General features: G+C 47.4%; 1 protein-coding gene across 6 annotated transcripts; it reads right to left on the bottom strand.

Annotated features, from left to right (window-relative positions):
- Positions 1–1843: 1843 nt before the first annotated feature.
- PNISR (PNN interacting serine and arginine rich protein) lies at positions 1844–23940 on the bottom strand. 6 transcript variants are annotated; one of them, XM_029046884.2, is made up of 14 exons: positions 23822–23935; positions 17640–17719; positions 17157–17222; positions 16952–17063; positions 15589–15771; positions 13822–14045; positions 12205–12373; positions 10990–11180; positions 8497–8634; positions 6945–7044; positions 6155–6208; positions 4822–4992; positions 2492–3623; positions 1844–2191 (listed from the first exon to the last, which is right to left on the bottom strand). In XM_029046884.2, the coding sequence occupies exons 4-14, from the start codon at positions 17037–17039 to the stop codon at positions 2161–2163; spliced, it is 2481 nt and encodes an 826-aa protein (XP_028902717.1). In that variant the 5' UTR covers positions 17040–17063; positions 17157–17222; positions 17640–17719; positions 23822–23935; the 3' UTR covers positions 1844–2160. The 6 variants fall into 6 exon arrangements, with proteins under 6 accessions (XP_028902717.1, XP_028902716.1, XP_028902718.1 ...); XM_029046883.2 differs by lacking the exon at positions 17157–17222 and having other exon boundaries at positions 23822–23940; XM_029046885.2 differs by lacking the exon at positions 17157–17222 and having other exon boundaries at positions 15634–15771; positions 23822–23939.
- Positions 23941–24214: the final 274 nt, after the last annotated feature.

The following is a 24214-nucleotide window of genomic DNA, read 5'->3' as shown; positions in this document are numbered from 1 at the left end:
TGAATAGGAAATCCTTGCATTCAAAACTTACTGGCATCATTTAAGCCCAAAATTTGTAACCAAATTCTGTTTTCTCAAATTTTTAGAATGGACATCTTATTTTATATTTTCTCTTCAACAGCAATAGTTATCAGGAACCCTACGATTATTTGATGTGCTGAAAGGCCCAAGGTAAGCTATGTCACCACCAAAGGAGTGATGAAATTTTGGCTATAACAAGCTTAAAAAAATGAATGAAATGTATGAATTTATGAAGCTTAAATGCACAATATCACTGCATATTAAAATCATTATGCATTTATGTACATTTTAAGAAATGTAATTTCTGTAATTACAGCTGAAGAGAAACATTCAAACCATGGCAGAATATTACATTTTTCCATTTTTTTTAGTCTATCTTGCTGAAAAATGTGCAGTGAATTATGGGTAGCTGACACCTTAGAGTTTTTATTCTGAAAATAAACGCTGTTGACAAAAAATTTGATTTATAAGTATCTCCTGTGTGCAGAATACCTAGTGTACACTTGAAGTATGCAAGGCCTGTATAGCTGAGCTATAACAGTTTAACCAGAGAATAATTATTTTTTTAGCAAATTTTTATGTGGATGTTAAGTATTTTCGTACCGTATCAGTTGGATCTCATTATTCCACCCAACAGCTCCAAATATAAAAATGACACTGCACATTTTCCTTCTTTTTGATGTTGGGTGAGAGGAATGGCTTTGCTATGAATATAGCATTTGAAATCACTTTACAATTATATTATGAATTATAAATATGACCCAAAGTGGTCTAAAACAGTCATTCCAATAAACATGCATTTAATCACAGATGTATTCACTTTAGAATAAATGCATTCACTTTTGAGATTTCTTCGAGCCATAAACATTAGAGCACTATATAAATGCACTTCTCACCCGACAATTGATAAAACAATTGACCATGGCAATAATCTGATCTTTCTCTTTAGGTAGACCAAATGCTGACAGAAAACCACTCTTCCAACCCATTCTCTGGATAACCCCTTATCCCCTTTCTTTAGAGGGAAAAATGAAAACAACAATGATAAAAGACTCACTTGAGGAGTGTGCCAGACAAATGGCATCTCAAGAGGAGAGCTGGACTAGGTTGAACGCCCATACATCCCCTTTTGAACACCTCCTGTTCCCATTAACAGGTCCAGGGTTGGGTTTCACTTTGACTGCTCTCCCCGCATCACCGGCCGTGTTTTTTGGACACTGGCCGAAACAGACCATTGTTAAGGCAAACGAGCTGATGTAAATGCCGCTTTCCAAATGTATTCCTGTCCACTCAGGTCTCTGAAAGCGTGGTTATACTGCCAAAACAAAAACAAAAAAACAAAAACACCCCAAAAAACAGCAGCTCCTAGTTCAGCCCGTCTCTGTGATAACCCCAAAGCGTTCCAATTTCGCTTTGGGAAAAGCAGGGGTCTGGCAGAGGACACGGTTCCGAGACCGAATGCTTGTTCCGAAACGGTCGCTTTCTTGCCCGTAAATCCTAGCGGTGCGCCGGCGCGGTTGGCTTCGGCAAATTTCAATTTTCAGAGGGACCCAGGCTTTCTACGTGCACAGGGGATATTCTAAGTGGATCCAACCCGATCCCCCTAAGAGAAAAATCAAGTCTCTCTCTGCTCCTCCCCACACCCAGATCCGGGAGACTCCTCTTGACAGATCCGTGGACACAATTTACAAACTGTGATAAACCACTCGGGTTCAAACTGTTTTGAGTACTTCCTCTAAAACGGTTAGGCACACGCCCGGCTGTACTTTTCAGAAAAGGTACCTTCCTTAAGTTGAAAAACATAAAATTAAGGTACAAGAAGTTAACAAAAATGAACTAAAAAGCTTTATTGACATCACAGTACATTCAATAGTGATTTTTAAGAACATTACAGCTGAAAGAGAGAATGCATATTTATACTCGTAAGTACTATTTTTTGGAAAAAAAAAAAAAGTAATACAAAGAAATCCTATTACGTAACTCGGAGCAGCATTTGGAAAAGATACGTATATTTACAGATTAAAAAAAAAAAATCTGGTTTCACCTACATAGCCACAATGTGCCTCTATAATGAGACAAGCCCTTAAAACTCATGGAATTTTTTTAAACAACATCATGGCATGGGGGCCACATCATTCCTCAGCGTTTACGACGGGGAGGTGTTGTTGATCTGAAAAATAAAGGAAAAAGAAAAAGATTAAGGACCGGAGCCAAACTTCAGGTCAATGAATCTGCAATTAAAAAAAAAATAAATAAAAATATGTAGGTTTTCCCACAGTTAACTTTTTTAAATCTAGGATTATCTTTTATCAAATACTTCATTAATGAGAGAGTGTGTGAGAGAGAGAGAGAGAGAGAGAGAAAGAGAGAGAGAAGGGGACACTTTTATCTCTGGATCAATTCAATCAAGCCCCACCCCCCTCAAAAAAAAGGTTATTATTCAGACAGAGTACTTAAAAAAGTATACTACCTTGATCGGGACTTAGACTTGTGTTTGCGGCTTGCCTTCTTACCAGACCTTTGAGATTTCTCCACGGACTGAGACCGGCTATGCTTAGGCTTCTTAGCCTTCTTTTCTCGGCTACTTCCCGGAGACTCGGAAGTGCTCCTCGGGCTAGACTCGGAGCCTGAGTGTTTTTTACTATCTTTGGTAAAACTCCGCTTACTCTCCTGCCTGGGATCCTGACGCACGATTTTCACCGAGATGGAATCGCTGCGCGAAACGATCCTCTCGCTGTCCCTCTTTCTTTTCAACCTGTCGTCCTGGCTGCCCCCCTTACTCTCCTTGTCCTCCTTCCTCTGCTTCTCTTTCCTCCTGTCCTGCTCTCGCTCCCTCTCTTTCCTCTTCCTCTCTTTGTCTAGGCTCTTACTCCTCTCCTTTTTCCTCTCTTGCTCCTTGCCGTCCCCTTTGGCTCTGTGGCTCCTCCCTCCCAGGCCGGCCCGCTGCTCTCGCGGCTCTCTCTGCTCGTCGCTTTTCCGCTGCTCTCGACTCCGGCTGCGACTCCCCCGCCCGGCTCGCCTGTCCCTCGAGTGACTTCTGCTCCTCCGCCTGTCGCGGGGCGGGCTCCAGTTTCGGCGCCGGTCTCTCTCCAGGCTGTTCCTGGAGGCCCGTCTCCTGTCTCTTACCTTGTCCCTGGCCTGGCTACTCCCCGCCTTGAGCCTACGCCCGTAACTCCTACTCCTGCTGCGCCTCGCCTTGTGAGTGGGGGACCTGCTGGGGCTGGGCCTCTTCTTCCTCCTGGGTGAGGAAGAGAGGGAAGAGCTGCGGCTACTCCCTGAGCTAGAACTGTACGAGGAGCTGGAGTCGCTGCTGCTGCCGCTGCCGCTGCTGCTGCCGCCGGCGCCGCCGCTGCTGCTGCTGCTGCTGCTTCTGCTATTGCTGCTCGTGCTGCTCGAGCTCCCGGACCGACTCCTCCCGAGTCTCTCCTTGGCCTCCTTTTTGGCTTCTACGAGGGGGGCCGCTTCGCTCGGAGGGCGCTTCTTTTCGGCAACCGCCTCGCCCTCCGTCTCTCTGGCTTCCGGGAGCGACAGGCTGCTGTTCTGCTCTTTTGGGACAAATTCGTTCATCTCTCTGATCATCCTTTCGTTCTGTTGCTTCTCTTCTGAAAAGAACGCAGCGAGAAAGCCGGGACAGGGGAAGTCATCAGGACACCACAATATTTCTCACCTTGGGGATCAACAGATCGGGGCGATAAGGTAACGACGACGGCGACGGCCAAGATTCACAAAACGATTTGTCTTTTTGGAAATGATAATATAGTAGGCCACTGTTAATATCTTAGACGGGAAAACATTTTGTTGATCTAGCTCAAAACATCCCAGTCTCATCCTGAATCCTTTGAAGCTTTTCACCATGTAGGGTTTTTTTCCTCCATAAATCCAGCTGGTCCCAGCTCTTCCCTCATAAAAAAAAGAATCACCCCAATAATAACTACGGTATTTGTTAAGTGCTTACTATGTGCCACGCGCTGTTCTGAGCACTAGCGTGGATATAAGATAATCAAGTTGGACACGGTCCCTGTCCCACCCAGGGCTCACCGTCTTAATTCCCACTTAACAGATGGGGGACCTGAGGCCCAGAGAAGTGACTTGCCCAAGGTGACACAGCAGACAGGTGGTGGAGCCGGGACTAGAACCCAGGTCCTTCTGACTCCCTGACCCGGCTCTATCCACTAGGCCACTCTGCTTCTCTAACAAAAACTTGCTTCCATTTTTTGCGGTTGCCAGGCTATCATTGCTACAAACTCCCGATGGAAGGAAAGCTGGAAATCTAAGCAGCCCCAACTCCGGCCCACCTAGACGAACCGCCTCCTACATGTTCCCTAAAAGCCGAGACACAGAGCAGAATTTTATCTGGGGGGGAGGCGTGGGGGGTGGCGGGGAGAGAAGGGTAACTCTTGCTTTTGACCACTGTCTCCAACTGCAATTTTTATGGCATTTTAACTGTTCTTTCACTTTGTTGCCAGCAGACAGTGACGGCTTACAAAAAATAACCCTCGAGTCTCTGCTACCACCAGTCCTCCGGGCTGCTCTCTGCTCAGCGGGAAAGGTGGCACTCGCTCTCCCCCCTGGCCGTCAACGGGGCCAGCTGTGCCAGAAACAATCTTCAAGTTCCTGAACGTCTGCTCCGAGGGAGATTCAGGTACGAGAGTTTAAAATTTGGCAAACACATAAATGTGGGTTGTTCGGCGTGTTAGAGATCCTGGCTCTGAATTCCAGTCTTAAAACTGGTTTTGACCGCCTCGGGGGCCCGACTTTCAAAATCAGCCGATCGACCCCCGAGAGGACTAAAATACGAACCTTCCACCTGTTTGTCATACAACAGCTGCTGTTCCCTTTCTTTCCTCCAAAAGGCTTCCTGTTTTTGCCTGATCCGGTGGTGGAGCTCCTCGTCGTCGGTATCGGACGATTCGGAGCCTCTGTCGCTCCTCTCGTCTTCACTGTCTCCTGATCCATAACCACCCAGTCCACCTGCGTGCATAAAGCCCAGTCTATCACAGGGAAAGGCCATGTCTTCGTCTTAAGAAAAAAAAAATGTTCCTGGACAGTGCCCAGAGGAAAGTTTCCACTTTCCTCTCACTGCCTCTTTGATAGAAGCTGCATACTGGGGGTGGGGAGGCGTGGGCGGGATACTGCTGGAGGATCCCAGCCGGTGGAGAGAGTCAGGCCTCGGGATCCTGTTTTACCTAGGCCTTCGGGGCCATTTCGCCTATTTCTCAGCGCTCACGCCTGGCGATAATGGCACCGTTTCACTGTCCGTTATGGCCACGGCAGCTCTCCAGGGAGCCGGTGACAGTCAGTGCCGTACCCAAACTCGGCCTTCTCAAAGATCTCAAGATGCTCGGGGCCGCAGGCCCTGAAAACATCCCCCACAGGATGCTTTCCTCCTCCAAGCCCGAGAAATCCCATCATGCTAACTTTTCCGGAAATTTGGAAAACACTGGACTTCAGAGGTCCAGAGGTGACACTTGGAATGGGCCCACTCCCCATCTCTTGGTTCGTATCATCCAACCATCAATCAGCGTGACATGGGCACGCGGTCTCGAGACACTTCTCGCAACCTTTTCCGAGATCACTTTCAAGTGTGGATAGTTGATGGAAGAGAATGTGAAGGTCGGTGGCCACTGCCACCTTGTCATGCAAACAGCGCGATTCATTATCGGCATATCATGCTAACTAGAGGCTAGCAACGACAGTGTCTCTTTCCTACTGTGTCAAAATAATTCACGGCCTATATTCTAAGAGGCTTAGAAAAGTTCTTCCCTACTGAACAAATCAATCCACTTATTTTGGTTATTTTTTTTTTCAGCTGTTAAAAACAAAACAAAACAAAAAACTAAATGAACCTCGCACCAAAATAACTTCAGAGATAGGCTTTCTTTCTCACAGCTTCCCTCCGGATCTATATTATCCCAACAGGTTAAGGCTATTTGGCATATGTAAATTTTGCTCCAAAATGGAAAAACGGAAACCAAAAATGGAAACAAGACTTTCGCGGCTGCTGCAAAAATCTCTGAGCCTAGTTTCATAGACTGGATCTCTACAGCACAGTTTCAAAACAGAACATGTAGAAAAGCAAGAATGGTGAGCTTTTTCCCCTCTGAACCCTCTCCAGAAGAAGCGAAACACTTACCGAGTCCAGTAAGGGAAGCCAGTGCACTGGACTGTGCCAGCTGTTTTGCAGGAGCTTTGTATCACATCAACAACGGGAACAACATGTTAACACAAATAGCCACGATTTCATAGTCATGAGAGTCTATGGTATTGTTAAATCTACTACTATTGCTGCTTGGTGGGGAGAGAAGAAACATTAAAAACACAACATTCATTTAAAAAAACCAGTCTTAGAAGGTCTGGCTTTGAAACTTTAGCATTTTTCAATGTCAACTAACATAGGGTGACAGAGAGACAGACACCACACACACGATTCTATGCTATACCCGGAAATTTGTTTCGCTGCTAGGTCGTATTTAAAACTTTCAACCCATCTAATACGTTGTTGTTTCATACTTCTAACAAAAACCCAGGAGAGGGGAGAAAGGGGTGTCACCTTACGTTGGAAGGGTAGTAACTTGGAAAGAATGAAAGCACTATCGCCGAGTCACATTTCAGTTTTCATCAGTGCAGGATAAAAACACGATAAATGAGCACATCTCAATGATAGCTATGTATTACCGAGTGACAAATACACCCGTACCATCAGAGCTACGCAAGAAAGAGTTAGGTCCACAGCTCAAACAATGGGAATTTTCCACAATTCGTTGCACAGGACAATGGTATGTAATTTGTGCTCTAACAATTCTAGGAAACCAATTTAGACTGCCTTTAAAAAGTTGCTACAAATTTAAAATAAGAAAAAAAGGAGACATGCGAGAGTGTTCTCCAACAGCAACAATAATCCGATTTAAAACAACCACTTATACCTTTTGTTGCTTTCCGATGTGCATCTTTGGCAACATAATAAATTTCTTCATTTGTGACATCGAGGAGAATTTCAGTCAGTAGCGTTTTCGTCAACAACATCTATGGAAGACAATTTTGAATAATATACATGAGTTATCTCCATTTATTATTGATGAAAGCAACATTCTTCAAGCACATTTAAACAGTTGGCAGGGCAGACTTTCGTTTACTGAACGAAGAATAGATTTCAGTCGAATCACATTGCTTCAAACCGTCATTTCTACTTGCACTCTCAAAAGGTTCAATTTCCAGTAAAACACGGCAGTGGTGAACATTAAACCTTACAATTAGTCCCCCATACAACAGGAGTGTTTCTGATACAGAAATGCAATTCGATTCTGTTGGGGCCCCTATGCACAGTCCCAGTGCATCGTGGCCAATTCCAGGCCACGCCAGGGTACCTCTACCCAAACTGTGCTCAAAAATGCCAAGCTCTGGCTTGCGCGGACCCACGTTTCCAAACAACTGTGGATTCAGATTAGCTATTTGGGCAGCAGCTGGCGGCCTCGTTCAGACTGGTGGGTAGCCCGCTGGAGACTGGCTGCAGGCTAGATGTCTGGGCAACCTCCTCCTAGGCTCCCCTCTCCCCACTTCATAGAGAAGCAGCGTGGCTCAGTGGAAAGAGCACGGGCTTTGGAGTCAGAGGCCATGGGTTCGAATCCCTGCTCGGCCACATGTCAGCTGTGTGACTTTGGGCAAGTCACTTAACTTCTCCGTGCCTCAGTTACCTCATCTGTAAAATGGGGATTAAGACTGTGAGCCCCACGTGGGACAACCTGATTCCCCTGTGTCTACCCCAGCGCTTAGAACAGTGCTCGGCACATAGTAAGCGCTTAACAAATACCAACATTATTATTATTATCACTTCCTCCCACTTGCCCATGGCTTAAGAGATAGGCCCCTGGGGCCATTTGCTGGAGTTCTTGGGATTCACGTCCTGCCTCTGCAGCCTCCCATTCATTCAAACGTATTTATTCAGGCCTTACCGAGCACCGTATTAAGTGCTTGGGAAAGAGCAGTTCAACAGTGAACAGTGACCTTCCCTGTCCATAACGAGCTCACAGCCTAGAGTCACCAACCTGGCTGCTGAGTCCCCTTGCCTGAATGCAGAGGAAGGTTGGCAGGAACACAGCTTTTTGGCCTCAGGGACCACTGGGCGACACAGACAGTATACACTTCGACAGAGGCACTGTCAAACGCTTTAGGAGCACGGCATTCTATTCGGCTGCATATACGGCAGTTGGCCTTAAACCCCGACACGATAAAGACGCAGCACTGAACGGTGAACGGTATCTGAGCTTTGCTTTTGGCTGTTCTAAGCTGTAACCCTGAAGAATGAGCTGATTCAAACAAGATCCTCTTTTCTCCTACGAACAGAAGGCTGCAATGTAGAATTCAACTATTGATTCGTTTCATGTCATTGTGTAATAAGGTCACGACTGCAAAGCAACAGAGTGTTTTTCTCAAATAATACAAAAATCCATAAGGGGTAAGTAACTGTACGATCGATACCATCTGATACTCCTTCTCTTCTTCTGTCATCTCTGGTTCACTCTGCTCTTCTTGAGGAACCGGAGATGGACTTCTGGTCATTTTCCCACTGCTGGTCGCCTCAGCATTTTCCACGTCTTCATCTTCCTCATCACTGTCCTAAAAGAGAATGGCTTTCAGATTTCATTTACATCAGTCAAATGTAATGATTTGGGCGAGGGCCCTAATGTGTCCCCCTGGCTCCGGAGGGGCAAAAACACCCCTCTCTGAGCTTCCTCCCAGACGCTCCACTGCGGCTAAGCTTCCTATCTAGGAGTGATGCTGGGAACCGCCCGGTCACCACTGGAAGCTGCCACCCAACAGCCCATTTGGCGGAAGGCTGCAGGAAAGCAGGGGCAAAGGACTGCCTAAAACTTAGTTTCTTCTCCCCCCCAATCCCATCTTGGTGGAGGGGGGAGAGAGAAGAGAGAGGAAAATGAACCCAAAACCCTTTTGGGAGTGCACCAAAACCAAAACGCTAGAATTAAAATAGCAACAGAGAAGTGCAGATCCTTTTTCTGTCCTTTTGACAACCGTCACCTCCTCCTCGTCCCAGTTGGCTCCTACTCCTTCCACTGCTGCTGTCTACGCCTCCTCTTCCCTCTGGCACCATTGGAAGAAGAGCCAGTGGGAATGGAAAGGAGCAAGAGGAGGAGGAATAATTGAACTGCAGCAGCTTTGACTGGGACAGGAGGAATGGGAGCTGGTAGAAAACACAGTGGGGGAAAAAATCCTCCTTGCCCAACTCGGTAAACTACCCTTCAAATACTATAATAAATATTTATAGCCATGGTATTTATTAAACTCTTCATCATGTGCCAAGTTTGGGGATAGATACAAGGTTACAATATTGGACACAGAGGCCCAGAAAGGTTAAATGACTTGCCCAGGGTCACGTGGCAGGACAGTGGCAGAGCTGGGATTAAAACCTGGATTTCCTGACTTCCCATACTTTTCCCACTATGCCAAGCTGTCTCCCTATACCTGGAGGTTGGGGGTAGGTGTGGGGAAGTTGGGGGGAGAGGGAGAGAGAGAAAGAACGAGAGAGAAAGAGAGACAGACAGAATAGATTGTGCCTGACTGGGTGTTTGCAACTTCTTCAGCAGCAAAACAAACAAATGACTCAGATTTACAAGATCTACTGGCTTCAAAGCTAACAAACTTTTCTATTGAATTTCCAGCCAGTGCACCCATGTCTCACTTGAATGAGAGCAAATTGTTGGGGAATAGGCTATCTCGCTACCTGGCTGTGAATATTAACCCCCATTTTGACAGGTTGGGAAACAGGTCCAGAAGAAACAGCAAGGCCTAAAGGAAAGACCAGAGACCTGGGAGTCAGAGGACCTGGGCTCTAATCCTGGCTCCGTCACTCGTCTACCCTGTGACTGCGACCTTAGGTGAGTCACTTCATTTCTCTGTGCCTCAATTTCCTCATCTGTACAATGTGGATCAAACACTTGTAATCCCTACTTGGACTGTGAGCCCCTCTGTTGTAGTGTACTCTCCCAAGAATGGCTCACTGGGCGCTATAAGTGCTTATTAAATACCACTGATTGATTGTGGCCAAATTGATTATTCTGTACCCACCCCAGCACTTAGTACAGTGTTTGGTACACAGAAAGGACTTAATAACTCTTGTTACTATTAGTATCATTAGACCAAGTAGCCCAGAGAAAAATGTGCCAGACCTGCATGGCCCTGGAAGTTCAGGAAGTCAATTCCGATTTCCCTGACAGTCTTTTATGCAAAGCTCTTGAAATGTTTACCATGTCTACCTTGAAATGTCACAGGAACGTTTGTCCCGGATGTGGTGTGGCAGGAAGCGACTCTCTCCTTCCACCTAGCTCTGTTCAGCCCAACCTGTCCCCTCCGTCTCTGGAGGTGATCCATGGGAACCACTGCCTAGCCAGAATGGTTCTTAGGCTGAAAACTGTGTGGATACTGATCGACAGCAAAACAGAAGTCTCCACTGGGTCCTGTCGGCCCACCTTCTTGAAGCATCCCTGCCCCCAACCCTTTCTATTTGAAATGCTTAAACCTTGACTTCCAGAGCCCTCTCAAACGCCTCACCTACTTCTTCAATGCCAGCAGTGCCGCCCCTCAAGCCTACTCCCTGGCTCCGTGGCCCACACGGTTCACCCCTCACCAGCTACATCTCGTTACTTTCTTCTCTCTTGCTACTCGGAGGCACGTAATCATCCCACGCTGCCGGTAGCTAGGAAAACCTCCGAGGATGTACAACAGCGAGCTTTAGGAAACTCGAAGTTCATAAACATTTCTTCGTTTAGGAGGGCTTTTCTTCTTCCCTTCATCAGCTCCTGCAAATGATTCCTCTCTGGGCTGAGACAAATCAATGTTGGTACCAGGCTTTCCCTAATGCTTTCCCTAGGATGTGGGAGGGCTAAAGTGTCTGTCATCATTTAAATGACATTCTAGCCAAGTGAGTCATTTAACTGAAAAGGAGGACATACTTACAAATTTACTCTTCTGTGGTAACCGAGGGCCATCTCCTCCTTCAGCTTCCTCAATTGCCCTCTTCTCTTTTTTGGACAACTGGGAACGCTGATGTTCCATTCTCTCCTTCTCCAATTTCTTCTGCTTTTCCCGTTCCATCTTTTCCAGTCCTTCTCGAATCCAAGCAGGAAGGGTTCTGCGTTTCACCGCATCTACATTTCAAGAGGAAAATTTTTAAATTCTATCAAGAAAAGGATAACAACCCCCCAAACCAAAATAAACCCCATGCCTCACTGTGTTCCCCCTTTCCAGAAAATAATCTGTGACAGCAGCACTTACGGGTTTCGATATTTTGGGAATGACTATCGAAGGGCAAAAACAAGGAAAGCCTGAAAAGTCTAACTCTTTACGGTCTAGCTTAGTTATTCTTTTCCCCCACTATTAGATCCTTTTATGCTGCTACATTATCGAATGGAATTGGAAGAATGATCTAGAGTTGGTATTTTTTCCTCTGTGATTTCGACTAATGAAAGACTCAGTTGTACTGAGGGTGCAAGTAAGATCTCTCAACTTTCAAAATTTGGAATGGCTTAAAGTAATATGGAAGGGGAGAAACTGCACTCAAGGAGTTGTCGTTGAGAAAGATTTCCCCTGTGGGTTTTACTTTTTGGTGGGGCAAGACTGATTTTAAGTCTTTAGTATACGATTAAAGCTCAATGACCCCCTGAGAGGGGCTTTTAGAATTGGAGGTTATCATTCGCCACTTGTGAAGCTTTCACTGGGAAAGTTATCAGCGAGGGCCTAAATCGCATTGCTCCTTTTAGTGGGCATCACCAGGCAATGAATATCTTTCATATCAAGGTACAAACATCAGGTGACAAGTCATGCATATTTGTTTTATATGATAAAGCATTTTTCCAGGGGTTCAGGAAACCGAGGGGTGTGTGTGTATTATCTTCCTAAAAGGTAGCACAGAGGCTCTAGTACACCGTTCTCTCACTGGATAATTTGAAAACTAGCATGCTGTCAGGGCCAACCGTTTAGTCTGGCCAGCTCCCTTATCGTTAGCCTTACCCCAACCGAGCAACGAGTAAACCGTGAAAAGTGAAGGGACGGAGAAGGTTAAGCTACGGCTGAGGGCCCCATCTCAACGACACGGTAAATGGCGAAAGAAGACGTTTAGGCAGCGAACCAATCCCACTGATGGGGATGTGCTAAAATACAAGTGATATCTACCAATCGGAGGCGGCTCCTGCTTCACGGGCAAAGCTATAGGCGAGCGCTGCCGGTCCCTGAACGACGGCCTTTCTCTTCGACTCTGGGGAGGCGCTGGAGGTCCCGGCGGTCCTGGTTGCCAATAAGGAGGATGAAATCCACCTTGCGGCGGACCGAAAGCAGCCCCATGCTGAAAGAGTATTGCAGTTTATTTTTCTTCACATTAATATGACACACTCTCTTGGACACATGCGGGTTACGAATGGGGGTAGGAGAAATCCATGCGGGCAGCATTTCCGCGAGTTCCAAAGGGCTACCGCCCACCGATATTTCTGGGCCCTCTAGAACCTAAATTCCCTGCCCCCTTCATGGCAAATTGTCCACCGATTACTCTGTTCGGTAGATTCTGGAAAATGAAATGTGAAGCCTCCTCCAGACCTATCGGACGTTGATTCTGAGTCCATGTATGGACTCACCCTGCTCCAGGTCACAGAAGGACCAAGTTTCCCGTCCCTGTAACCGCGGGCGTAATGGCGGGATTCTACGGCTAATGGGCACACGCATTTCTAGGAGCTCAACATCAAGAACAGTGCAGGTGAAAGAAGAGGAGAGAGCAGGGATCTGATTGGAAAATGCATGGGCTCCAGCATTCGAATTCCTGGCCAGCTACAGCTAAGGTGGATCTTCAGAGGGGGTGCGGAAGCCCCACCACCTTACTGAAAGGGGCTCTATGTGCTCATAAGCGAACCTTTCACTTTCGATAGACATCTATCGGAGAGGTCAATTTGGAGTGCCCATGCAGCTAAGAGATCGGATACGCTTTCTGTGACTGAGATGTGCAATTTCAATAACGGTGAATGCTGTGTACACCAATGTCCACTGGAAGGCCCCTGGGGTTCTACAGAATTTGGTGAGTTCGCACTAAAAGGTAACTGAATTTCCAGGAACCCCCACTGGATCAGCTCATTCCTGTGAAATGATTTATTTTATCTGGTAAAGGTGCCTGGCATGAAACTAACAGAGCATAAGCCAAGAAGAGTAGAAAACGCTATATCCCTGCAGGCTTTGCCTCTATTCTCGGCAGAATTTTATCTCTCTGATTATGACCTGTGGGCTACGACAGGGTGGGGAAATGCCTCCCCCCCCCACCTCCCCAAACCAACCTACGTCTACATTAACACCTACGTTGGACCTTTTATGATTTATATCTTTCTGGTGCTTGAGGGGTCCTAACTACATAGTCTCCACTATCATCAAGAGTGTATTCAACTACCCTGCCTTATTTTCCAAGTTATTCGAAGCTTACTATGCCATGGTCGAAGCAGAACTATGAAAAGTGAGGCTGGCCTTTTTAATTAGGGATTTCTGCACTTCAATATTCATAGTTCCAAAGACCTATTCCAGGAAGGATCTCTGCACTGTGGAAAACTGGACTGAATGAATTTCCTCCACTAGAAAACATACTAGTTCTAAAAAGGAACAAGAGTGACCTGGACAACGTCTTTAGAAATGAGCTCGGTGGTTAGCAGAGGAGAGCTGAAAAGTGACATACACGATTGAGATATTTGCCGATGGAATAATTCCGGGGAATGGATTATGTGCACGTCTACAACATGAAAATAACAAAATATCTTTCACCTGATAGTCAAACTGGTTCACGGGCCCCACTGCAAAATTATCGGGTGGTCCACCAAAGTTGTGATTGTTCTGGTTAAATATATGCCTGTTGTCGGGGGCAAACTCCCCACTGTCCTGACTGTTGCTGTCTTCGGAAGGAGGAACAATGTCCATGGGGCCTGGTGTTGGTGGCATCCACTGCTGATCTGGAGGGGGGTGTGGGGGCTGATGGTGCATTCCCCATTCTATTCAGGATTTAGGTATAAAAACATTCAACACGGGGTTATAATAATATCAGGAAACATCAGCTTACGCATCTTTCAAGATCTCAAGAAACCAAGATTTTTTTTTTTTTTTTAAAGAATAGAATGAAAGCTCTAGGCAAAGCACAATCTTCCACTTCTCGGCCACAAGTCTCCCCGTTCTGGCAATTAAACAACTGAAAACGTACTCAACTTCAACTTTTTGATGAGCCTAAGACAACAATTCAAAGGCCTGGGAAAATGGACTTCCAGATCCTTCGAATCATAGCTTCGGGAGGGGATGGGATTAACTTCATCCACCTAAATTCGGGAGTATCACTTGTGTGATACTCTTCGGAATGGAAATATTAACTCTCAAATGATCTCGTCTTTCTCCCCGATGAAGCTTTCCACAACGGCTCTATTCAGGGATGGCACCCCATAAAAATAATGATGGACAGAAAACACAGCTTTCCCCAGGGAACAGATTTCTCCTCAGTTCTCTAGGAGGTGCACGAGGGGCCAAGGATCACTACATCTGTATTTCAGGCAGGGAAATCTGAGGCACATAGCAATTTTTATTGTTTTTAAAGGTTCATTCAATAGTATTTATTGAGCGCTTACTATGTGCAGGTGACCACATTCCAGTGGCAGAAAGAAAATTAACGCTAGAACCGACAAGAGAGACCCAGTCTCTTCTGGCTTAATGTTGGTCTCCCTGGTACCCAGTTCAGGGCTCTTTCCCAGAGAACACTCTGCCTGTAAAGTACAGCAGGCAGGGAATAAATGCATTTTGGGGGAGTCTGGATTTAAGGTTGAGACACCCTACACTTGGCTTCGGTGTTATAATCCAAGTGGGTCTGACTGGGACACTTTGGAAGAACTCCCTGAAGCATCCAGTCCGAATGCCAAAATACTAGAGGGGTTGATGCAATCAGCCGACTAGTTTTTCCCTGCACAAACCACTGAAATTAAAATGGGAGAACTATCAACCCCAAATCTTATTAAAAACAGACAGACTTGAGTGAGGCAAGAGATGGGAGGGTACGAATGACTCTCTTTAATTTGAAAAAAGAAAAAAAGGGAAAAAAAGAAAAACGCAGAGTATATTTTGACAAAGCAGGTTTCTTTCTCTCACAGTGTCCCCATGTTTTTCACTAAAGCTGGACATGACTCGCTCTGAAGCTTGCTAGTGCTGCTTCGGTAAAAGCCAGAGGTTGCTACAGAGAGTCACTAAGTGCTCTCGTCCCTAGATGCCAAGTGACGTTTCCAGCGTTCCCAGCCCTGTCAGCCTAGGAATGAAGAACCAAGAAAAGAATCAAATTCGGAGGGCCAGAGAGCAGCACGCGATGTACAGAGAGAGACTTTTTACCCCCCTCCCCACCACAAGTGCCAAACCCAAGCCAAAGGAAACTGACTCATTTACTTTTGAGAAATCCAAAGTCTAATTTAATGGAAGATATTGAAAGGGAAAAGTTACCTTTTAAAAAACAAATTTCTCAAAAGCCACCAAACGGAAAGATTTTCATTGGGGGAAAGTACAAACCTGGCTGCCACATTCGGTTAAAGTTTGGATCCCCTGGAAAATTACCATGGTTGTTTGGGCCTGGTTCTAGTTCAGGCAGCTCTTGTCCGTTGGGCAGGACTCCCGGCTGCTCTGCCACTTGCTGTCCCGAGGCTTCTCGCTGGGCGATCCACGCTTGGGCTAATGCGGCCCAGTCGATCTGGCCTGCAGAAAATTCAATCGGGAACCTTGAGCTTCCACGGAATGGGTCCGCTAGCCAGCTCCAACCCGGGGAGGGCAGGGGAAGAGGACAATGAAGGAATCTGGATCCAGGCCCCACACTGCGGAGGAGCATCTCTGCTTTGGAAAACTGGATTTTTGCCGGGGAACTTCAAACGCCCTGCTGCTCCCGACCTCTCCTGTCCTGGTCGACCTGGTAACCACGCTCTTGGGCCTCTTCTTCCCAAACCGGGTTGGGGGCGGCTTCAACTTCACTTGACGGTCAGACCAACAGGTAAGGACTCACACCGAGGAGGAGGCAATGATACGGGCTTCGTCTCCTTTGGTGCGCCGCCCTTGCCCCCACACCTACCTCTATTTTGGGGGCAGGGTGGACAGCCGTTACCAGCCCTCTGTCCAGCTCCCACAGCCCCTTGGGCTGGCAAGGGGCCAGAGGTGGAGCTTTCTCCCCCTCCAGAGGGTTTCTCTAGCCCTCGTACGACCCTCTGGGGCTGAGGACGAGAGCGGCCTCTGGTGCGGAACCAGAGGCCAAAGAAGGTGGCAGAAATCCCTGCAGTGGACCAGGAGACTTTACAAAAGGAGGTCAAGGTGGGCATAACATGTTTATCTCCTCTCTCCCTTGTTTCCCCTTCCTCATTCCCTACCCACCTTCTCATTCTCCCTCCCTCTCCATCTCCTTTCTGCCCCGCCCCACACTCCCTCCTGATCTCAAAATGAAAACTGGTACCCTCGAGCCTGCCCTCTGCAAATGAGGAGCAGTAGGCTCAGCGCACCCCTCAGAGAATTAAGGTGTTAGTTAACAGAATGACGATCCAGTCATTCACATACAAGACTTTTTGTTCCAGTATCCCAGAGGCTGAGAATCGGTAAGCCGTCAGCAGTACCGAGTTTACGTTGCCGAAAGGAGATATGGCCCCTCCAATTCATTTCTACTATACTACAAATGTCCTGAATAGGGGAATTTCTTTGGTGGGGGGCGGCGCAGGGGATGCTATTTAACCTAGTTCCCTGACTTGTCCCTCAAAGTCACTCCAAAATGCGCAGTGCCAACACGTGGTCTGACAGAACGGGAGGCATTTGAAAATACACTGACAAAAACGTTCAAGTCAAGACGACGAGCGGACCCGGTCGGCCCCGTCATCGGCCGCGGCCCCCCGGCCCTTACTTGGATCCTGTTGGTGTTGGAATGACTGCATCCACTGCTGCTGATTCAGAGGCCACTGCTGCCATGGCTGCCCGCCTTGATCCCACATCTTGCTTCTGGTAAACTCTGTTTCCTACCACCAACAGGTGAAACCGAATCTTAAGAGTGGAGCCCACTTTTAAACCAAAAGGCATTTAACTTTTACCTATTTCCAACCAATACATACAAAGATATCATTGTGAGAATGGAATTCGAAAGTCACCGCTTGGTTATACTGGTTACCGTTTATCTCCTAAGGGGGAAAGAAATTTGGTTTTTAGGAAACTAGAAACTCAAGGCAGAGCTTTGGTAGCTTTGCCCTACTTGGGACAACCCAGGTTTGAAAAAACCCAGCAGGGCAGCGGACACAACTGCGGTCCCTGAGTGTGTGTGTGGGTCCCGGGCTCCCCATAAATGGCTGCGTATGGGCTTTCTACCGTGAAAATTGTGACTGGCCCATCCCCCAAATTATCCTGTGGCCTAAAACTGGCGCTTCAAACCCAGTATGTGAGTTCTGGCTTGGGTTCTGCAAAGCCCAAGCCCCTGAGGTCGTCCAGCTAGGCCCCCCTCCCTCCACCCCGGTCTTCTAACCCAGGCGCAATCTGCTCTGCCAAGCTGAAAAGGAACCACTGCCGATGCAGAAGCCCCCCTCCCTCCCATTTTCACTCACCGTACAAATGTGCCTTTCCTTTATTACTTGGACTGCTTCAAACTGCAGCACAGGAGCAAAGTAGCTAGCGGATTCTCATTCTGAAAAAGCAAAGAAGCGAATTGTTATTCTTGGCTCTTCGATGACCATCCTCGGCATTTAGGCATATGTTCATTCAACTGAACAACCAAATACTTATCTCAGTTTACTCTAGTTGTCGGTATTTTTATGTCTGTCTTCCCCAAGAAGAGTGTAAGCTACTTGTGAACAGGGAATGTGACACATTTCTATCTCCAACGCTTAAGTACTTAGAACTAGAACTGTGTTTCCAAGAACACTACTTCCTTGGCAAAGGAAGAGTCTAACTGGAGTATCAACACTCCAGCACCAACTTCCCTAATCGAGAAGATACTGAAAATAGAATCTTTTAACCGGAGAACAGGCAAAAGTTAGTAACGAATATCTGAGAGCACAGCTGTTAATCTGGCAAAAGCTCTCCTTTCCCTTTCCCCGATCCCTTTGAAGCATGGGGCAAAGTAACAGATGGGCAGCTGTCGAGCTGAGTCGCTTCCTAGAAAAGGACACTTGGGTAAGGATGAAAGAGGGAAGAGTCAGAGGGAGGCCGGGATCCTGGGTCCTTCCGCAGCTTCGAGCAGAACCGGTAGGATATGGAGACTCTGGGGGGGATCCCTACTGCCCTCAAGACCACCCGCCTCAATCATAACTATGAAAACTGTTAAGCCACGGCACTCGAAGTCATCTTTTCGTTCCCCAAGAAGCTGAGATTTGGGGATAACGGTTCTTGTGAGCAAAACTCGCCAAAATAATCAAATAACATTAAGTGTTCTGACTGAAAATTTTCAGTTTTTTTTTTTAAATAGTGGCCTGTGGTGTCATGAGGGCAAAGATATTATCTCTGCCTTCACAGCAACCAGCTGGGCTGCCTGGCCCCTTTGAACCAAGACGGTGACTCGTCCTCATTCCCCTCAGCAGGCAGAGGCTCCTCAGTCAAGACCCAGAGCCTCGCGTTGTCTCTGACGTGAGACACGGGTCCATCATGGCCCCGGCCCAGATGTATTTTGGGCACTTCATGGGCTCCTCTCCTCCGCCCTCCCTGCCCCAGCCCCCACGACAGAGCTCGTTAGATCGGGTCACCTTAGGCCATAGGCCAAATCTGAATTAGCAGCCAGCCGTTCTCCCTAGTTAGAAACAGTTAATAGGCGCTTATGATGTCGATAGAGTGCTCGAAGCCTAGAAGATCATGGATGTGCCCAATCTTGCCACCCATGGAGGGAATGTCCTTTGAAACTAAACTGCGATACGTCCGACGAAGAAAAGCAAATAGCAGCCGGTGAATGAAGGCAGCTGGTAATCCGAGGGTTTGTGCAGGCCCAAAATTTCAGTGGGTCCAAGGGATCTGGCCAAATTCATGGACGAAAAGCTCATAAGTGAGCAGCCAGGGGGATGGAGAGGAAAGCATAAAGGATGCTAAAAGCTATAGCCTTTAGCTCTATGGACGACTGTAAATAGGACAACCATCTTGCTGTTTCTCCAAGCGTTCTTTGGTGACAACATCAGAGACAGAGAGGTTGGACCAATGGGCACTGTTTGCAGTCTTAACCATATGTCTGTTTTCATTCTGCCACTTCCAGCTACAAACGGCAGCTGCAGCAAATCAATATTTCAGATGACGGAGAGGACACTTGGAAGCCTACTTCCCTATTTATGCCTATCAACTTACTACCCTGAATTTTTACTTTGGCCACTGCCAACAAGAAAAACCAAAGTGGAAATAGCGAGCGACGCCCACAAATGTTTCTGCTTGATGCATAATTCTGAACGGTCAACCGGACGCATTACGTATTTTGCCCACTGAGTCTGTAAATTGGAATACCGTTGCTTACAATATACCATTATTCTGTACAGTCAAGGAAGACTGATGCAGGTAAGTGACCCCTTCCCACACAGAGCTGAAATGACTGTTATACACTACTATATACTCTAGCGAACCTTCTTTTTGCATTTTTCCAGGAGGTGACATTTCAAATTTTTGTAATAACAACTGTATTGTTAAGCGCTTACCAAGTGCCAGGCACTGTACTATGCGCTGGGGTAGTTACAAGATTGGGTCGGAGCCCACAGGGGGCTCAGTCTTAATCTTCATTTGACAGATGAGGAAACTGAGGCACTGAGAAATTAAGTGATTTGCCCAAGGTCACACAGCAGACAGGTGGAGGAACCGGAGTTAGAACCCAGGTCCTCTGACTCCCAAGCCGTGCTCTTTCCACTAGGCCACGCTGCTTCTCATGGGAATAACAATACCGTTTGGCCGACAGACCTTTCAAATCCAAGTTTAGGTAGCCCGAGAGGACATTACAAAGAAGTCTTTCTGTTCTGGTCACAAAACTGCTTTTCACTTGTTTGTGAGCAGGCACAAAGAAGTACCATAATGGGTGCTGAGACCTGCATTCACTCTGGATCTACTACGGAGTTCCTGCATTGACCTCCATAAAGCTGCTTAGCATCTCAGTGACAGTTTCCATGGCTCTGGGGTAAGGAGCAATAATACTGGTGGCTGCCCGGTGGGTTCTAGTGTTGTAAACCTTAAATAATGCCCTCAGAATGGTGCATCTGTAGCTTGGAAGGGGGACGTGCTACAAATCCTTACCCCTTTTTTTCAAAAATAAAATATCCAAAACTAGGCTTCACAAAATTCTGAGCCTTTAAATAATTTAGAGAAGCTTTTTTTTTTTAATCATCTACAGGGTGAGGGCACTGTATGAAGCAGTTGGGAGAGTACCCTATGTTGAGTAGGCATGATCTCTGTCCCTCAACCAGTGGGGCAGACAGACCTAGTCCCCAAGAGTTGCTTTAAATAGCTATGAAGGCATAAGAACTGATTAGTCACTACGTGAACCCTGCTGTTGGTCCAGGGGAAAAAACTCTGCTTTGGGAATCATGAGATCTAGGTCCTAATTCTGGCTCTGCCACTTGCCTACCGCCTGGCTTAGTCACTTAACTTCTGTGTGCCTCAGTTTCCTCGATTATAAAATGGAGATTAAATACCGGTCACCTTCCCCCTTGAGACTCTGAGTCTTTACACGGTACGCGGGCTGTGTGCGATCTGATGACATTAACCCCAGTGCTCAGCATAGTGCAGGACATATAGATTTGGGTGGAGGTCTACTCCACTGACAGCACTAGAATTTCCTGGATACGAACCACAGTTTCGCATCCTATGCTTGCCCAGTAAAGCTTTCTCGTGACCACGGTAAAAAGGGCCCATAAATAGCCCTTCGGCACCTCCAGAATTAGCCGGCTGCTAAAGACAGGGCAGTAGCGATGCATGAAAGAGCATCTCTCCTTCGTTAGCATTCGATTCACTGCCTCAGCAACTCATTAGCTTGGAATCCGGATGCTGGGGCACTCTGAAACCAACATGCGTCCTCCTGGGCAGCATTTAAAGTGTTACCCCCAGAAGCTTCACGCCACCATGTCAGGCACGCTTAATTATAATAACAGCAACAATCATCACTGGCCTTTGTTAAACCCTTCCTTATGGGTGAGGCGCAGCTCTAAATGCTGGTTACATACAAGTCCCTGTTCCGTAAAGCGGAGGGAGAACAAGTATTTAATTAATCCCATTTCAAAAGACTAGAGTATAAGAAAACTCCCCACGCCGAGAGCACTCAGACGACAGAAATTACAGATGGATATGTGCCTATCTCCTCGTCTAGTCTGTAAGTTCCTTACTTACAGACTAGAAACTTCCTTGTGGGCAGGTATAGTTTCTATTGGGCACTCACTATTGTGCTCTCCCAAAGTACTTAGGGCCACTTCGCTACGACTCTGGTAAATACTTTCTTTTTAAACTACTTTTTAAGCGGACTGTGTTCTCTTGGAGGAATCAATCAACAGCACATATTGAGCACTTATTGGGTGCGGAGCACTGAACTAAGCACTGGGGAGAAACCAAGAGTCGGTAGACATGCTCCCTGCCAACAACAATCGTAGAGCCTAGAGGGAAGACAATAATAAACTCAGGATTTATACTGGGCGGCTGTGGTTGGGGTGAATATTGGGTGCTTGAGGGGTACAGATCATGGGTGAAGAGTACTTTGCTCTTATTGATGTTCTTTAGGCCACATGGAAAGGTATCTTGTATCTACCTCAGTGCTTAGAACAGTACTGAGAAGCAGCGTGTCTTAGTGGAAAGACTTGGGAGTCAGAGGTCACGGGTTCTAATCCCCACCCCGCCGCTTGTCAGCTGTGTGACCATGGGCAAGTCACTTCACTTCTCTGGGCCTCAGTGACCCTCATCTGTAAAATGGGGATGAAGTCTGTGAGCCCCACGTGGGACAACCTGATCACCTTGTTTCCCTCCTAGCACTTAGAACAGTGCTTTGCACACAGTAAGCGCTTAACAAATACCATCGTTATTACGATGATGATGCTGATGATTACGGTATTTGTTATGCACTTATTATGTGCGAAGCATGGTTCTAAGTGCTGGGGTGGGGGGGTGGTACAAGGTGATCAGGTTGTCCCACGTGGGGCTCACAGAAGAAAGAAAGAAGGTAGAAGAAGAGAGAAGAATGAAGAAAGAAGGAGTAGGAAGAAAAAAGAAGAAAAAGGGAATTAGAAGGAAGAATGAATAAGAAGAAGGAAGAAGGAAGAAGGAAAAGGAAAGAAGGAAGGAAGGAGAAGGAATAAGGAAGAAGGAAGGAGAAGAATGAAGAAGAAAGGAATAAGAGGAAGGAAGAAGAGAGACGGAAGGAGAAAAAAGAAGGAAATGAAAAAAGGAATGAGGAAGGAAGAAGAGGAAGGAGAAGAAGAAGGAAGGAAGAAGATGAAAAAAGGGATGAGGAAGGAAGAGGAAAGAAGGAAGGAGAAAGGAGAAGGAAGGAAGATGAAAAAAGGAATAAGAGAAAGGAAGAAGAAAAAAGGAAGGAGGCGAAAGAAGGAGGAAGCAAGAAAGAAGATTTAAAAAAGGAATAAGAGGAAGGCAGAAAGAAGGAGGAGAAGAAAGGAGAAGGAAGGGGAAGGAAGATGAAAAAAGGAATAAGAGGAAGGAAAAAGAAAAAAGGAAGGAGAAGAAAGCAGAAGGGAGCAAGAAAGGAGATTTAAAATAAGGAATAAGAGGAAGGCAGGAAGGAGGAGGAGAAGAAAGGAGAAGGCAGAAGAAGAAAGGAATAAGAGGGAGGAGGAAGAAAAAGAAAGAAGAAGGAAGGAAGATGAAAAAACGAATGAGGAAGGAAAAAGAAAAAAGGAAGGAGAAGAAAGCAGAAGGGAGCAAGAAAGAAGATTTAAAAAAAGGAGTAAGAGGAAGGCAGGGAGGAGGAGGAGAAGAAAGGAGAAGGCAGAAGAAGAAAGGAATAAGAGGGAGGAGGAAGAAAAAGAAAGAAGAAGGAAGGAAGATGAAAAAACGAATGAGGAAGGAAAAAGAAAAAAGGAAGGAGAAGAAAGCAGAAGGGAGCAAGAAAGAAGATTTAAAAAAAGGAGTAAGAGGAAGGCAGGGAGGAGGAGGAGAAGAAAGGAGAAGGCAGAAGAAGAAAGGAATAAGAGGGAGGAGGAAGAAAAAGAAAGAAGAAGGAAGGAAGATGAAAAAACGAATGAGGAAGGAAAAAGAAAAAAGGAAGGAGAAGAAAGCAGAAGGGAGCAAGAAAGAAGATTTAAAAAAAGGAGTAAGAGGAAGGCAGGGAGGAGGAGGAGAAGGCAGAAGAAGAAAGGAAGAAGAGGGGGGAAGAAGAAGAAGAAGAAAGGCGGAGGGGGGAGCGGTGTTGGGGTCGGGTCGGGCCGGGCCGGGCCTTTCTTTCCCAGGCAGGAGGGCGCCTGCGCAGTAGGAGTCCCGCGCTCGGCCTCCCCGCCGCCGCCCCCCCCCTCCCCCCCCGCCACGCATGCGCGCTGCCCAACGGCCAGTCCGCAAGCGGTCAATGAGTTTCCGCCTATGGGCTGCTCGGCGGGGCCCCGGCCGGGCGCTTAAAAGCAGGGCGAGGGGCAGCGGGGGCGGCCGGCGGGCCGCGGGGCTCCCTCTCGCCCTCCGTCGCCGAGGGGGGCGCTTCGTGCCCGGGCCGGGCTGCACGGCCCCCGCCCGGGCCCAGCCTCCTCCTCCTCCTCCTCCTCCCGGGGTAAGCGGGCCGAGCGGCCAGACGACGGCGGCCCTTGCCCCAGCGCCTCCCCGGCCGACGGCCCGCGGCACTCACCTCCTCCCGGGCGCCGCCGCGCCGCCACCTTCGCCTCCCGCTCCCCTCGGAGCCCTTCTTCGCGGACCCAGCAAGATGGCGCCGGCGCCGTCGCCCCCGGAAGTGAAAGCCCCCGACATCCGCCCGGAAGCCGCGGGGCGCGGCCGCGCGCCGCGGACCACGTGACGGGGGGCGCGGACCACGTGACGGGGGGCCCTCGGACCACGTGACGGGGGCCCGTCCCCTCAGGCTGCCCCCCCCCCCCCCTGGTTTTTTTTTTGGCAGTAATAATAATAATGTTGATATCTGTTAAGCGCTCACTCTGTGCCAAGCACTGTTCTAAGCGCTGGGGGAGAGACAGGGTCATCAGATTGTCCCACTTGAGGCTCACAGTCTTCATTCCCATTTTACAGA

The sequence above is a fragment of the Ornithorhynchus anatinus genome, chromosome 19 (genome assembly GCF_004115215.2).
Source record: "Ornithorhynchus anatinus isolate Pmale09 chromosome 19, mOrnAna1.pri.v4, whole genome shotgun sequence".
In the NCBI taxonomy this organism is placed as follows: Eukaryota; Metazoa; Chordata; class Mammalia; order Monotremata; family Ornithorhynchidae; genus Ornithorhynchus; species Ornithorhynchus anatinus.
The sequence above is the reverse complement of the archived record's forward strand: the minus strand, read 5'-3'. Positions and strand labels throughout refer to the sequence as shown.

Excerpts from the sequence above, each read along its gene's own strand:
- PNISR (XM_029046883.2), bottom strand. The coding sequence starts at position 17,039 with ATGTGGGATCAAGGCGGGCAGCCATGGCAGCAGTGGCCTCTGAATCAG. Across the intron at positions 15,772-16,951 it reads CCAACACCAACAGGATCCAA|GCCAGATCGACTGGGCCGCA; the intron begins GTAAGGGCCGGG and ends AATTTTCTGCAG. Across the intron at positions 6,209-6,944 it reads ACATCGGAAAGCAACAAAAG|CTCCTGCAAAACAGCTGGCA; the intron begins GTATAAGTGGTT and ends TGTGATACAAAG.